Source organism: Protopterus annectens, chromosome 1.part0, assembly GCF_019279795.1.
Source record: "Protopterus annectens isolate FY-2018-M chromosome 1.part0, PAN1.0, whole genome shotgun sequence".
NCBI lineage: Eukaryota > Metazoa > Chordata > Ceratodontiformes > Protopteridae > Protopterus > Protopterus annectens.
Window position 1 is genome coordinate 26,114,120 of NC_056725.1, and position 14,549 is coordinate 26,128,668.

The 14,549-nt window shown below is 38.6% G+C and overlaps 1 protein-coding gene across 1 annotated transcript in view; it reads right to left on the bottom strand.

Annotated features, from left to right (window-relative positions):
• MARK4 (microtubule affinity regulating kinase 4) overlaps positions 1 to 14,549 on the bottom strand; it is a 3,074,992-nt gene that overhangs the window by 1,149,659 nt on the left and 1,910,784 nt on the right. The window contains exon 12 of the mRNA XM_044080464.1: positions 3,085 to 3,247. Within this exon, the coding sequence (XP_043936399.1) occupies positions 3,085 to 3,247 (163 nt within the window). The remainder of the gene's footprint in view (positions 1 to 3,084; positions 3,248 to 14,549) is intronic.

The following is a 14,549-nucleotide window of genomic DNA, read 5'->3' on the forward strand; positions in this document are numbered from 1 at the left end:
TAAGTGTAGGATTCAGCAGTTGAACTTCCAGTTCCCATCTGCATGGGTGTCATGAAGTTTGTTACTTCTGACTTGAGAAGCATGAAGTTGGCTTTGGAGAAGTTGTTTTTTACAGAGGTTTCCTTAAAGGGGGTGGAGGTGGGATGAGGATGTCAAGGATGATTAGTTTATGGTCTGATCTGACCAACAAGGGGGTGACCACTGGTGTGGAGCATCAATCTCCCATGTTGGTAATGACCAGGTCGAGAATATTGATACCCCTGGTGGGACTATGAATTAGTTGCTCTAGGGCACTAGAATTTATGAATTCCAAGAACCGTTGAGCAAAGGTGTTGGTACAGGAGCAGTTTTCCTAGTTAATGGCAGGGTAGTTGAAATCACCCAGTATTAGAGTGTTTGGTTGTATATCTTAATATTTTCCAGTATGTTTAAGAAAGGTGTAGTGAGAATCTTGGGGCATGGTGGGGGATCTGTAGCAAGCTACAATTTGTAGTGCAGTCTTACCTAGTGTTAATTGCACCTGGAGAATTTCAGATGCATTGTGTTGGGCAACCAGCCTGGAGGTGTGAATATCCTTGGTGAATATGAACACTCCTCCATCTTTAGTGTTTTGGTCCTGGTTTGGTGGCCAAAAAGTGTGGTAAGAGTTGTAGCCTGGCATTGCAGGGGTGCTCTCTGGATCTTTGAAGCAGCTCTCAGTTACTGCACAGATATCAATGTTCTCCATTATTAGGAGGGCTTCAAGAGAGTGCATCTTGAGGTTTAGACTTTTAGCATTGAGTAGCATTATCTTCAGATTTTGCTTGCTTGTACCTGTTAAGGTGATAGTTTTGTCCTTTGAACTTTGCCTCAAAAAGGCACTATAGGGGTGGCAAGAGCCTTAGCCAGTAACCTGAATCTCAGGGGTGACAGGTACAAACCATCTCTTGCAAAGCATTGTGGTTTGTTGATCATGTCGTCCCAGGCAGACAGATACTGGATCCCCTTTGAATGACACCAGAAGCTTAGCCAATTATTGAAGTCAATCATTTTGTCCTTATACTGTGGTATCATTCTGGCCAATGGCAGGATGCTACTCAGGGCTTGGGTCATACCTGCCTGGGCTACATGATCCGAGAGCTCTTCCATGTAGTCCAGGGAGGTACGTCTCAAGTCATTCACTCCAACATGGACAATGACAGAGTCATATTTGTACCTGTTGTGGAGTGACTTGAGTGCAAGCGTTATGTGGTGGATCTTGGCACCCGACAGGCAACTAACTGTAATTTTCTCCTTGTTCGGGCTGGTGAGTGGGACATCAGTGTGCCTGACTATAGTCGTCACCTATGGCTAAAGTGTTATGTACGTTGTCTTGCCTTAGGGGCTACTGCTGGGTGGCACACTGGTGTTGTGAGCTATGTGATGGTTTGGTTGTGTTTGGGAGTGGTGTTTGTTTGCTTTTCAGCTTCGGAGGTCCTTGTTGCTTGGGCATGTTAATGTTAAGAGCCTCCGCATATGTGGTTTTTGTGTTGCTATATGTGAGTTTTGGTGGTGTGGGTTTTGAAGGACTATGTGATGTTTGACGTGTTGTGTGGGTGTTAGCCTTCCCCTCTTGACTGTCTAGCACAATCTTGGCTGGAGAGACCTTTGCTTCCAGTATGGCTATGTAATCGCATCGCTCGTAGGTTGTAGTAGGAGAGGGTTGTCTGTGTACATGAGGTAATTGCTGCATTGCCCCAGTATGCCCAAATTCACCAGGTGGACAGGAGAAATCACCGGAAGCTGACCCTTGAACATGCCTGGTTAGGTGCTTTCTTTGTGTAGTACAAGAGCTGTTTTCCCTTACTTTTTGGCAAGGTACTTGCAATTGTAGGCTGTCTAGTGCCTATGACTATTTTCTCCTTACTACCAAGTTGAGGTGAGTGCTTGTAACAAAATTAAGGCTTTTTAGCGAGTTTTAGAGCAAGTGCTAGTCACAGGTATACAGATTTCAGTGCTACTGTTGATAAACTAACTAGTTCTAAGGGAAAATTCGAACAGCAGACTTTCTGGCACCAGGAAAAGTTTAACCTTAGCCCCATGGTGCACAAATGCCTGCAAACGCCCGCATTTATGCCAGAAAGTTGAAAAGGATAGAAATGTGCCAAATGTTCTAGTTTCAAACAATACTTTCTCACAATGTCTCACTTACATCAGCATCTCTTTAAAGCGCTTTAAAGATCAAGTATGACATACAGCTAGGGCAGTACAGTGTTTTGCTGGTTGGATGATACAGCAGACTGACATCAAAACAGCCAGAGCTTCAGTTTAAGTTTATTCATTCTCTTTGTTTACTGGATTAGTCAGGCTGAGCTAAAAGCCCATTTTCAGTGGAGGCCCATGCAAAAAAGCTCTGCATACAAGCAGAATATGACACAACACAAATTCAACAATAAGAACATAATAATGCAATGCAAAACAAAGTAAAGTAAGACTCTGAACAATATATATATATATATATATATATATATATATATATATATATATATATATATTTATATATTTTTTTTTTTTTTTTTTTGCTGGGGTACAGTGGTAAGATGAACAGTACATACTCTGCTGATTTATAAGAGCACATATGTTTTGGTGAAATAAACGATAGGCAAATTTAAATGAGAAGGGGTAGAAAGTGATGATGTAGGCTGACAGGATGTAAGACACAAAAGAAGTGTGAGAAAAGGGTAGTAGAATTTAAGAAGCTGAAAAGGCTGTTCAGTTGGAGAAAAGCCCTGAGTAACAGATATATATAGACACTTAGTCTCCCACACATAGGAAATTAAAGCAATCTTAAGCACAAGAAAGATGAAAGTGCCTTGGATCTTAAAGAGAAAGAATGTACCAGGACTGCAGACTTGAACAGCACAACCCAGGTATTAACCTCTACCACATTTAGCTCTAACACACAAATAATACAGATACAAATGTAATACAGACTGGTCAACACTGTTAAAGACCACTGCAGGAAAATTCTTTCTTAAAGAATGAATTGCTCAATGCGCAAGTTAACACTAATGCTAATATTACAGTACTGCCTGTGCAACCTTCAACTCCACCAATACAGCTTACAGAAATCACTGTGCCTCCGCTGCCTGTGATACGTCGAAGATGTTCTCTGTGTTCTGCTGTGTGAAGTTACTGATGACTTGCTAGTTCCATTTGTGACATCATTTGAGCCTCGAACCCGTGCCAAAGAAAGACTGCTTCCAGTCCGTGAGTCACTACCTTCCACCTGGAACAGACAAACCAATTAAAATATTTACCATCATATCAGTGAAGATAAGATTTTAAATGTATGCAATGCAAAAAAAAAAAAATTCCTTCTACAATGGTGTGTCAGTTAGCACTCCCAAGACTACAATACACTGGAGATGTGTGACAAATATTTTAACCTGAATAAAAGCAAATGCTAGTTATAGATGTTATCTTTATCAAGCAGTATAACTCACTATAAGAAATACTTCTACTACTATTTTAAGTAATGTGCTAGGGCTAAGAGACAAGTCCAGATCTGTACAGAAAATGCAAATCATCCAACAACTGTAAATGTGCACTCTGCTGCTCACACCTTAAGCTGTCTCAAGACCTGTACCATATGTGACTTGTTAATGTGACATATATTTGTGGAAATAGTGTTTATGGTACTAATCACAAGTTAAGAACAATGGAAGAAAAAAGAAAAACAGCACTGGAATGGACAGAAATAAGGAAGTAGGAAAATCCAACATTACAATTAGTCAGCTACTTTTTTAAACAATGGCACACACACAACTTGCCCTAGCCTCCTGTTGTTCCTCTACTATCAGTTATTATCAGTGTCAGCTGCACAACAGGTAACACACTCTCCTGTGGTGCGGAAGGCTGTGTGTTCTACTCTAACACCAGGTCATCTGACTGCTGACACTGCAGTGTACAAATCCATTATTTTCCACAATATATCATGCTGTACTGAGTCAGATACGTTACCACCACCTACCAAAAGTTTTGCAGCTTCTTTCTTTCTACTTATATCAACTATTACTTCTCTGGCTAGCATTAAAATTCTTGACATTCTTTTCCTTTTATACTATATACACTTTCTTCCATTATATGCTGCATCTTATTCTCAAATAATTTTGTATTATTTTCATAAATATCTTATAATCTGTATTACTATTTAAAATTACTGGTCTTCCAGTTTTACATCTTCTTTATCACCCTTTTTCCATATAAATGTTAATATCCCACTACACAATTCCTCATATTTTAATCCTTCATTTAACCATTCAATAAGTACACATAATAAATAATAACAAACCAATTGGGAATTCTGCAGTGTATAAATGGTGTCCCAAATGGATTAAAAGGAACAGTTATACTTTTATTGGTAAGCACTTTCACCCCCATAAATGGAGCTTTATTAGACCACACTCACAGATAAAACATCACAATTTAAATACAATAAAACAGTCCAAATCAAAACACATAACAATGAAATTACCAATCACAGCTAAAAAGACAGATACAAGGAAACCAACCATTGACACACAATTATCAGTTCATTTAAGTAAATCCCATGTCTTCAAGACAGGTCTTAAAGGGTCCTTCTCATTCAAACCCAAGCCTTTGTCGGCCTGTAACTTAATGATCTATCTAATTTCACATTTCTCTGTTGTATTCCTAAGGTCAACAAGCCTCTGATCTTCTCAATAAAGTTCTATGGCCATAAAACTAAGCTAAAAATGAGATTTTCATCAATCTCCATAACGTTTGGCTAGAGCATTCCTGTCATCGTGAGTGCATATGCTATAAATATATTCTTTCATACATTCCATGAGGGAATGATTAGTCTTCTCAATATAAAATGAGCATATTCCACAGCATGTTAAATAAACTAGATTCCTAGTAGAACAATCTGCACTCCCTTTAAAGACATAGCTACCATGTGTATTAGGATGTATAAAATGATTGCTGCTGTTAATACACTTGCAAAATCTACAGTTCTTACATGGTAAGGTACCTGGACTTCTATTTAAAGTCTCACTCGCTTGCACATTATTTCTATAGCAGAAAAGTCTCTTCAGAGATTTTTTATTCTTAAAACAGAAGTGTTTTTTTTCTCCCACTAATCATCTAATTTTATCATCCGATAAAACTATCAGCCAATTTCTTCTAACTATCTTACATATATCATCAACATCAGTGGTAAAAAAACAGAGGGACTGACATACACAATCATTTTTCTGCCGTCTTTCACGAGTCTGATACATTTCAAACCCAATACCATGCAAACCGGATGCTGATTCTACAGTTGTTTAAACACTTTTTCTAGTTCAGAGAGTGTAATCCTTTTTTCAAATCCTCTATTAATTTATTCAGAATTTTTTTTTTTTACTTCCCATGTTTTTATGGCATCTATATTAGATCACAGAGCGCTTAAAAAAGCAAAAAGTGATTAATCGACCCTATGTAAGCGAAAGCTTACAATTTCGAACTGTCAGAACAGCGATTTTTTTTCCTAGAGGAAAAAAAATCGCTATTCTAACAACAACAACAAAAAAAAACATACTTTAAGCATTACATTAAGTGGGGGGCTGTGCCCCCCACACCCCTACTTAAATATACCAACTCTGTGACCGCACTACAGTGCTGAAAACGGCAAAGTAACGAAGCGGCCAAGCAAATTCTTTCCCAGGGAAAGTATTTGCTTAAAAGCCGCTTCGATATTTTGCCGTTTCATGCTTTTGAGTTCGACCAAGATCTTTGGTCTTCTAATAGGGAACCGTTTTTATGCTATGTCTTCTTTTCATAATATTCTCTATTACTTCCAAAATTATCCAGCACATTTCTATATGTTTTAGCATATTTCTGCTCTTCTTTTTTTCTTACTTTCTTCTGACAAAATAAATAATTATCTTTATATTCTTTTTAAAGTTTTCCTCCACTCCAACCAATTAACGTAAATGCTTTCATAGGAATATGGTCCTTCCATAACTGATTAATATCTTCATTTCCTTTTTTCATTCAATTCCTTTTCATTCATTCTTTTTATACTCTATCTTTACATGTTCTTTATTATGATACATTTCCAACCATATTGCCAGACGATCTGAGAAACCTGTTGCAATAGCTTCTTCTTCTATTACATATATTCCTTCTGATACTAAAAATAATCAATTTCAGATTTTAAACCATCTCTCCTGTAAGTCCATGTTTTTTTTTATTCCATATAACCAATTTTCAAAATACCATTACTTCCATCATATTTTCTACATCTTTTCCCCTTCTCTATTGCCCCTTAAATCACAACTGCAATCTCTTGCAATTATTAAATCCATATTTACAACTACATAATCCAAGATTTTCTGAAATTCTCCCCGTCTTTACTGATCACATAAGCATATATAGCAATAATTCTATGAACCTTTTCTTACCATATTATATCTATAATTGTAAATTTTACTATTTTAAAAATATAACATCCAAAATGTTCACTACTCTTCAACATAGAACTACTATTCTTGAACACTGCTTATTCCCCAAGTTCCATTTTATTTTCCCATCCCACATTTTTTGTGTTTGTCATCTTTCCTCATATGTCAAAATTGTTATATCCTCTAAAATAATATTGACATCATGTTATACCATTCTAAAACTGCTATCCTTCTTGTAATATTTTTCATACTATTAACATTCACTGGAAATAAAAATATTTTCATTTCCTTGTTTCTTAATTTAGGAGATACCATCCTATTCTTTCATTAGTTTCTTTTTGAAAAGAAATGATTTGTTATCCATTCCACTTCTTTTCCTTTACATTAATAGCTTTAAATTTTCTTTTTCCATCTTCTAGTCTTCCACCAATAGAATTCTTTTTTCCTCCTATCACCTTCCAGCTTATATTTTCTTTTGTCACAAACTTATGATTGTATCTCCTACACCTCTATTACTTTATTTTCAGCTTCTCCTTTTTATGTTTCTAAAATTTCATCTATTTCTATCTCATCTTCAGTCCTGTTTTGTTCTATATCCTTACTCTATAGAACTTCTATATCCTCATTCTAATTGTCATTCTCCTTTTCTTTACAATCCATCCATAAATGTCCTTTTTTAAACATTTATAACATTCAAGTTCACATTTTTTTTGCTTTATGTCCTATTTTGCCACATATATACCATTGTTTTTTTCACAATTACTGACTAAATGCCCTTCTTTTCCAGAAAAATAACATCTTTTGTTGTCCCCAATATTTTACCATCAACATTCGTAATACTTGGAATAAGTAATTTTTTTTTCCATTTCCATATTCAAAATGACATTACAATCCCATGTCCAAGTCCATAAACTTCTATTATCAAACTTTTGAAATGTCTATTACTTCTTTACATGACATTTTTAAATGTTATTTTAGAGACTTTTTCCACTTCAGTTCAAAACTTTATATGATTTTTTTTTTTAGTTTCCCAAAAAAGATGTTTTCACTATATATTCAGTCCAAGGATTATTATTTTGTGTTTTCTCTTATTCACACAATCTCCATGCCTTGTATAACCTTAAAAATGTCACAAAATGTATTTTTGTTAATCAAAATAAGCAGTCTTACCACTTGTGTTTTTACACTCAATGGTAAAATTGCATTGCCCTATACTTCATATCTGTTCAACTACTCTTCTGTTTTGCTTTGAATTCTTACCACAATTTTTCTTTTTTGACATTTACACTGTCCTCTTTTCTTTTCCCTTTTGTTCCATCTTGTGTAGATGCTACTGTCTCTGCATATGTTGTTTTTCTGTTGCCTCCTACCGATGTCATTTCTAAACCCACTTTGTTTATTTTCTCCATAATGTCCCCACACAATACCTCATTTTATGGTTCACTTTGATATATCTGCTCCAGCAGTATATCATCCTGCAACCCTCCTGATTGGAGTGTTATAACTATACATTCTCTCCCACTGTGTCCTCAGTTTGATTGAACTTTTTTTGAAACACTTCTTCTAAATCCTCTACATCTGTACTATTTATACTTTCTCTGAGATGGTGTTCACCTCTACTCCCTTCAGTTGAATTTTCATCTTATGCACCATCCTCCCAGCCGCCTGCTCATTAGGAATGGGATGTGAACGCATACCCACAAACACTAACACCCTGTGTACTGATCACAAGTACGGGAAGTTCCTCAATGCCCTGTCCAAATTTCTCCTAATACTATAAACACCATCTCAGGTTTGCCGTGAATGGAAGCTACTAGTACACCTGCCTACTAGGACTAACACAGTCCACAAAGAACAAATAAAATTGTTGTTCGGTATATATTTCTCCTTAGTACAGACAAAGGCGGAGGGACTGTGGCTAACCAAGTTCGCAGATGACTGTAAATTGGGTGCAATAATTGACTCTCCAGCTAATACAGACATCCTGCAAAAGGGTCTCACAGAGACAAACACCTGGTGTCAAAAGTCATGGCCTCAAGCTAAATGCCAAAAAATGCATAGTAATCCCATTTGGGAAAAACAAAGTACCTACAAACTACCACATAGATGGGAATCCACTAAGTACAGAAGAGGTAATTAGGGACCTGGGTACCCAAGTAGATAGCATGCTCTCCTTTGATAACCACATAGCCAAAATGGTCAGGAAATCCTTCTATGTGGCACACCTGATCACAACGGGTTTCTCATCCAGATCCAAGGAGGTGATTGTGCCCCTTTACTCCTCACTCATTAGGCCCATAATAGAGTACAATGCCCCATTTGGGATGTACCTCACTAGACACCTGCAACAACTAGAAAGATCACAGAAGTACCTCACTAACAGGATTAAGGGCCTTAAACAATTACCCTACGAAGCATGACTAAAAAAGCTCCAGCTCTTCTCAGTCGCTTACCGTCTTCTCAGAGGTGACCTATGTCTGACCTATAGGGCCATGTCAAACCCTGACCTAATGGACATGATTCACCTCAAAAAAACAAGATCCCTCAGAATCACTCATTCTAGCGACTTGAACCTATGTACAACAATAAACAGGACATGCTGGAGGGACATATTCCTGTCCCAGCAACTCCCCTCACTCTGGAATAGAATCACAATCCATATTTGATAGAGCTCCTCTCTGACCCTTTTCAAGAGAAATCTTGATGAGTGGATGGGTAATCGTAAGTTCTACCCTGGGATCACTTCAGGAGCCCTGTTGACAGAGGCCCAGGTTACTAATCTAATGGGGAGGCGAAAGCCATCACTCTGTGGCTAGGCTTATAAATGCCCATGGGCAGATAGCCTAGTACTTACCTATGAACCTATGAATAAAGCAATAATAGTCACACTACCATCATGTTGTAGTTATAACATCTTTTGCTCTCTTTCCAACTGTATTTTAAATAGTTAATTGTAGTGCCTCTTTTTCAATGCACAGTTTTAGAGTCCAACCACCTCTTGTGTGTCACAGTTCTACACCTGTATCAAAACTACTCCTTGTACCATTACTGAACATTATGCAGTGAATCCAGTGTTCATGTGCTTACAACCTTTATATGTTAACAGTTCAGGAACCAGGAAGGGGACATTCCAAATAAGTCACTTGGAATGTAAGTCATGGGTATAATCCAGTGAATGCTGATAAGACTGCACACCGACTGCATGGGGGAGGGGAAGGACATATTATACTTAAGGCTAAAGAAAAAAAGAAAAAATGTGGAAAGTGCAAGGGGGGTATTTTGAGGTGTTGGGGGGACTGTCAGGAAGGGTAAGAAAAAAGATCGTGATGGTGATGTCAGGGTAGAAAAGAGAATGTGGGAGACTGGCGGTGGTAAAATGAAGAATGAAGAATTGATTTCAGGCTCATTTTATGTCACAAATAAGGATAACCTGGCAGTACCAAACTACTGTTTTCATTAACAGTCAGCCTGAAGAAGTAAAGGAGGAAAGGTGGTTTTGGGAGTGGACTTCAGTGTTGTTTCAGAACCCAGTTAAAAACAAAGTTATGCACGGGGAAATAAAGCAATGTCAAATGCCACTACAGACTGGGGAGTGGAGAGACTGGCTTGAAAGAGCTGAGAAGTCTGGAACCTCGGGAATGGAATTTCCATATGCATAAGATGAATAGCAGCTATTTGCCTGAAATTAATGAGAAAAAGTCTTTACTGAAATAGAAATGTAGTTGTCTGTCAAGAAAGGAGATGGATTCTTTGGGCTTCCAGAGAAAATTGAAGGGAATAACTTATTAAACTACTTGACATCCTGGCTCCCTAGCATACTTAACTTTAATGAAGCTATGTCCTTCGAAATAGAGAGTGCATAGATCTCTCACATTGCCTCCTTCAGAAAAAAGTACTAGCCCGAGATCTGTAATAGTTAGATTTTTCTCATCTCTCATCAAGGAACTCATTCTTAAGACTGTGTGGGCAAAATCTCCTATTAAGCTAGATGAGAAAATAATTAGGTTTGACAATGACTATTCTTCTACTGTTATTACTAAAAGAAAATATTTTTTTGCCCATTGTCAAAGAACTTACGAACAAAAAAAAAAAATCAAAGTTTACCTGCTCTTCCCAGCTAGGCTAACTATATTTCTATAGGATGGAACAAGAGTATTTAAAGATACAGACACTGCCCTTTTTTAAAAAAAAAACAAAAAAGATAATAGATCAAACTGAAAAAATTGACAGGAGAAACAGTACAATGAAAAGAATGGCTGAGAGAAATGGATGGAAGATGCAAGAAAAGAAGAAATTAAAAGCGACTTTCCTCCTGTTTTCTTGTTTTATTCAAGATTTCACTGTAAACAAAACAAATGCACTCACTCGAGGCACTCCTTAAACTGGAGAACACTGACATCTGTGCAGTGACAGAGACCTGGTTCAAAGCTCCAGAGAGCACCCCTGCATTACCAGGCTACAATTCATACCACACCTTTCGGCCACCAAACCCGAACCGAAACACTAAAGGTGGAGGCGTGTCCATATTCATTAAGAATATCCACACCTCCAAGCTAGTTGCTCAGCATAATGCAGCTGAGATTATCCAAGTTCAACTAACTCTGGGCAAAACCGCAATCCAGATTGTAGCTTGCTACAGACCCCCCACCATGCCCTAGGAGTCCCACTCCTCTTTCTTGATACACTGGAAAATATTAAGGCACAACCCAACACTCTAATAATGGGTGATTTCAACTACCCTACCATTAACTGGGAAAACTACTCATGTACCAACTCTTTTGCTCAACGTTTTCTGGAAATCATCAATTCCAATGCTTTGGATCAACTTATCCACACCACCACCAGGGGCAGCAATATCCTAGACCTGGTCATCACCAACATGGGTGACCGGTGTTCCACACCAGAGGTCAGCTCCTCGTTGGTCAGATCCGACCACAAGCTAATCACCCTAGACATCCACATCCCGCTCCCACCCCCCCCCCCCCCAATTAGGAAGACAACCGTAAAAAAATTTTCCAAAGCCAACTTCACGCTTCTTCAGACAGAAGTGGCAAACTTCACGACACCCATGCAGATGGACAATAGAGGTACGACTGCCGAATCCTACACAAATGCACTTTTATAAGCACTTACACGAGTGCATGGATCTTGCTATCCCTAACAGAACCAAGATGCTATCCTCCAAAAAAAGGAAGCCAATCTGGTGGTCTTCTGCCATAAACAACTCTACAACAGACGAAAGAAACTGTTGCAGAAAAAGAGTAAAATCCCACGATTGGAGGAACTCCCTGGTCAGCCTCATTAAGAAGCTGAGATCCCTCATAAAATCCTCCAAAGCTAGTTATGAAAACAAAATTGCCACTGATTCTAAAGACAACCACAAAGCATTCTATAGCTGTGTCAAAAATCTCAATGGCAACACTCAAGATCTGCTCTGAGTTACAGCACAATGACACTAAATATACAGAACCAACTGATATTGCCAACATCCTGGCAGATAGGTTCAGTGCTAACTTTACCCCCCTCTCACCCCCTAAAGGGCCCATTTTTATACCAGAAGAATGCAAAGTTCCTGTAATCATGGCTGCACAAGTAAAAACTTCACTCTCCAAAAGAACACAGCATCCATGGGACCTGACAACATCCCAGGCTGCCTTCTACATGAACTACAGAATGAACTGGCACCCCACCTAAGTACCATGTTCAATCATAGCCTCATCTCAGGCTTTGTGCCCATTGAATGGCACACCGCCACAGTTATCCCACTCCACAGAGGGGGGGGCCACAACAGACCCCGGGAACTACCGCCCCATTAGCCTAACGAGGTTCATCTGCAAGGCCATGGAATGTATCATCACGGAACTCAAACAAAGACATTGGAGATCTCCAAACTCTGGACCCCACACAGTTTGGGTTTGTAAAAGGCAGATCATGTCTCCTAAACCTAATAGACTTCTTTGAAGTAGTCACGAAAGCCATAGATGAGGGTACGGTGGTTCACACAGCCTATCTAGATCTCGCCAAGGTGTTCGACACCATCCCCCACTCTGGAATTATAGATAAACTGACTAAACTAGGTATAAATCCCTATGTCACAAGATGAGTTGCCAACTGGCTTATTGAAAGAACCCACACCGTGAAAGTAGCAGACTGCAAATCAGACTTCAGACCAGTGACAAGTGGAGTACCACAGTGTTCAGTCCTGGGTCCTCTCCTGTTTGGTATCTACTTCTCTGAAGTACAAGCTAACACAGAAGGTCTTTGGCTAACTAAATTTGCAGATGACTGCAAACTAGGAGCCATAATTGAAACTCCTAACGATGTGGACATCCTACAAAAGGGCCTCACTGAGACAGATGCCTGGTGTCAAAGACATGGTCTCAAGCTCAATGCCAAAAAGTGCATTGTCATCCCCTTTGGTAAAAACTCTGTACCCATGAACTACCACATAGGCGGTAGTCTACTTAACACCGAAAGTGTGATAAGAGACCTTGGGACACAGGTGGACAGTAGTCTCTCCTTTGATAATCACATCGCCACAGTGGTCAGGAAATCCTTCTACGTGGCACACCTCATCACAAAAGGTTTCTCATCCAGAAAAAAAGAGGTCATTGTTCCTCTCTACTCATCACTCATTAGACCCATTATAGAGTACAACGCCCTTTTTGGTATGTACCTCACAAGACATCTACAACTGGAAAGGCCATAGATATACCTCACAAAGAGGATTACTGGCCTCAAACAGATGCCTTACGCAGACCGTCTCAAAAACCTCCAGCTTTACTCCGTTGCATATCGCCTACTTAGAGGTGATCTCTGCCTAACATACAAAGCTATGTCAAACCCAGAGCTGTTGGACATGCTCCACTTAAAGAAATCCCAATCCCTCCGAGCTACACGCTCTAGGGACCTAAACCTTGTCACCATAATAAACAGAACATGCTGGAGGGATAGATTCATGTCCCAGAGACTTCCCATACTCTGGAACAGACTACCTATCTATGACAAACAGAGCTCCTCATTAGCACTCTTCAAGAAAAATCTTGATGATTCGATGGGTAATAGGAAATTCGCCCCAGGGATCACTTCTGTGGTTCTGCTTGGCAGGGGCACAGGAAAATAATTTTCTTGGGTGGCGAAAGCCAGGGTACCTTTTTGGCTAGGCTTGTATAGGCCCTAGGGCCAATAGCCTAGTACCGACCTATGAAATATGCCTGTACTGCTTAGGTAGTCCTACTAGTTCAACCATTATCATTACTTAATCTGTTATTTTTCTTCCTTCATTATTATATATTTACAATTCTTAAATTACAAAAGAGGACTAATTTTACAACTACAACAAGGTAAATATTAAAGAACTTTATTTCATTTATTTACTTAATCAGAATATTACCAGTATCAGAATTCTACATAATACCTAGTTATGGTTATAAAACTGGCTCAACTATGTTATGTAAATTATTATTTTAGTAACTATTTAATGCTGTCTATTTTATTCATATTCATTTCCTTTTTTTTCCTTTTAATATTTCATTATTCTTACATTTATGATCGAATTTGCATGCATCACAGTATAATTAACTTGTTAGAACATATTAAGGAACTTGACTTCACTTTGGCATGCTAATTAGTATATATCATAGCCTCGTACTGTTTCTTTTTCTGTCAGTGGTAGCAGTGGTGTTTTTTGCAATGTGCGATTAGGAAGTTCAGTGACTGCTTCTCAAACTAATAGTGTCACTGACATACAGGCTTGAAATTCAATACCAAATGAGGTAGGCTGTTAATTTAATAATATTTCTGTCATGATCGACAGTGACAGCTCTTTTTACTACTACTTTTTTTCTTGCCTTTTGTTATTGAAGCCTAGATCTTTTAATTTTGATGGAAACGGAGCTTGTGGAGTCTCTGAAATGCATTTCTTTGTGCCTCCTAAGGCATAATGTTGACATTTTGCTCTTTTTTTTTTTTGTTTGCCGAGCACTGCAAAATCACTTTTGGGATTGTTGAGGTTAGCGAGCGATTCATGGATGGGGTGGTTGTAGCCTCTGAGGGGTTGTGGGGGTCTAAGCATGCTCTGATGTCAGATGGTAATGTTCTGTTTTATTGTGGCTGAACTGG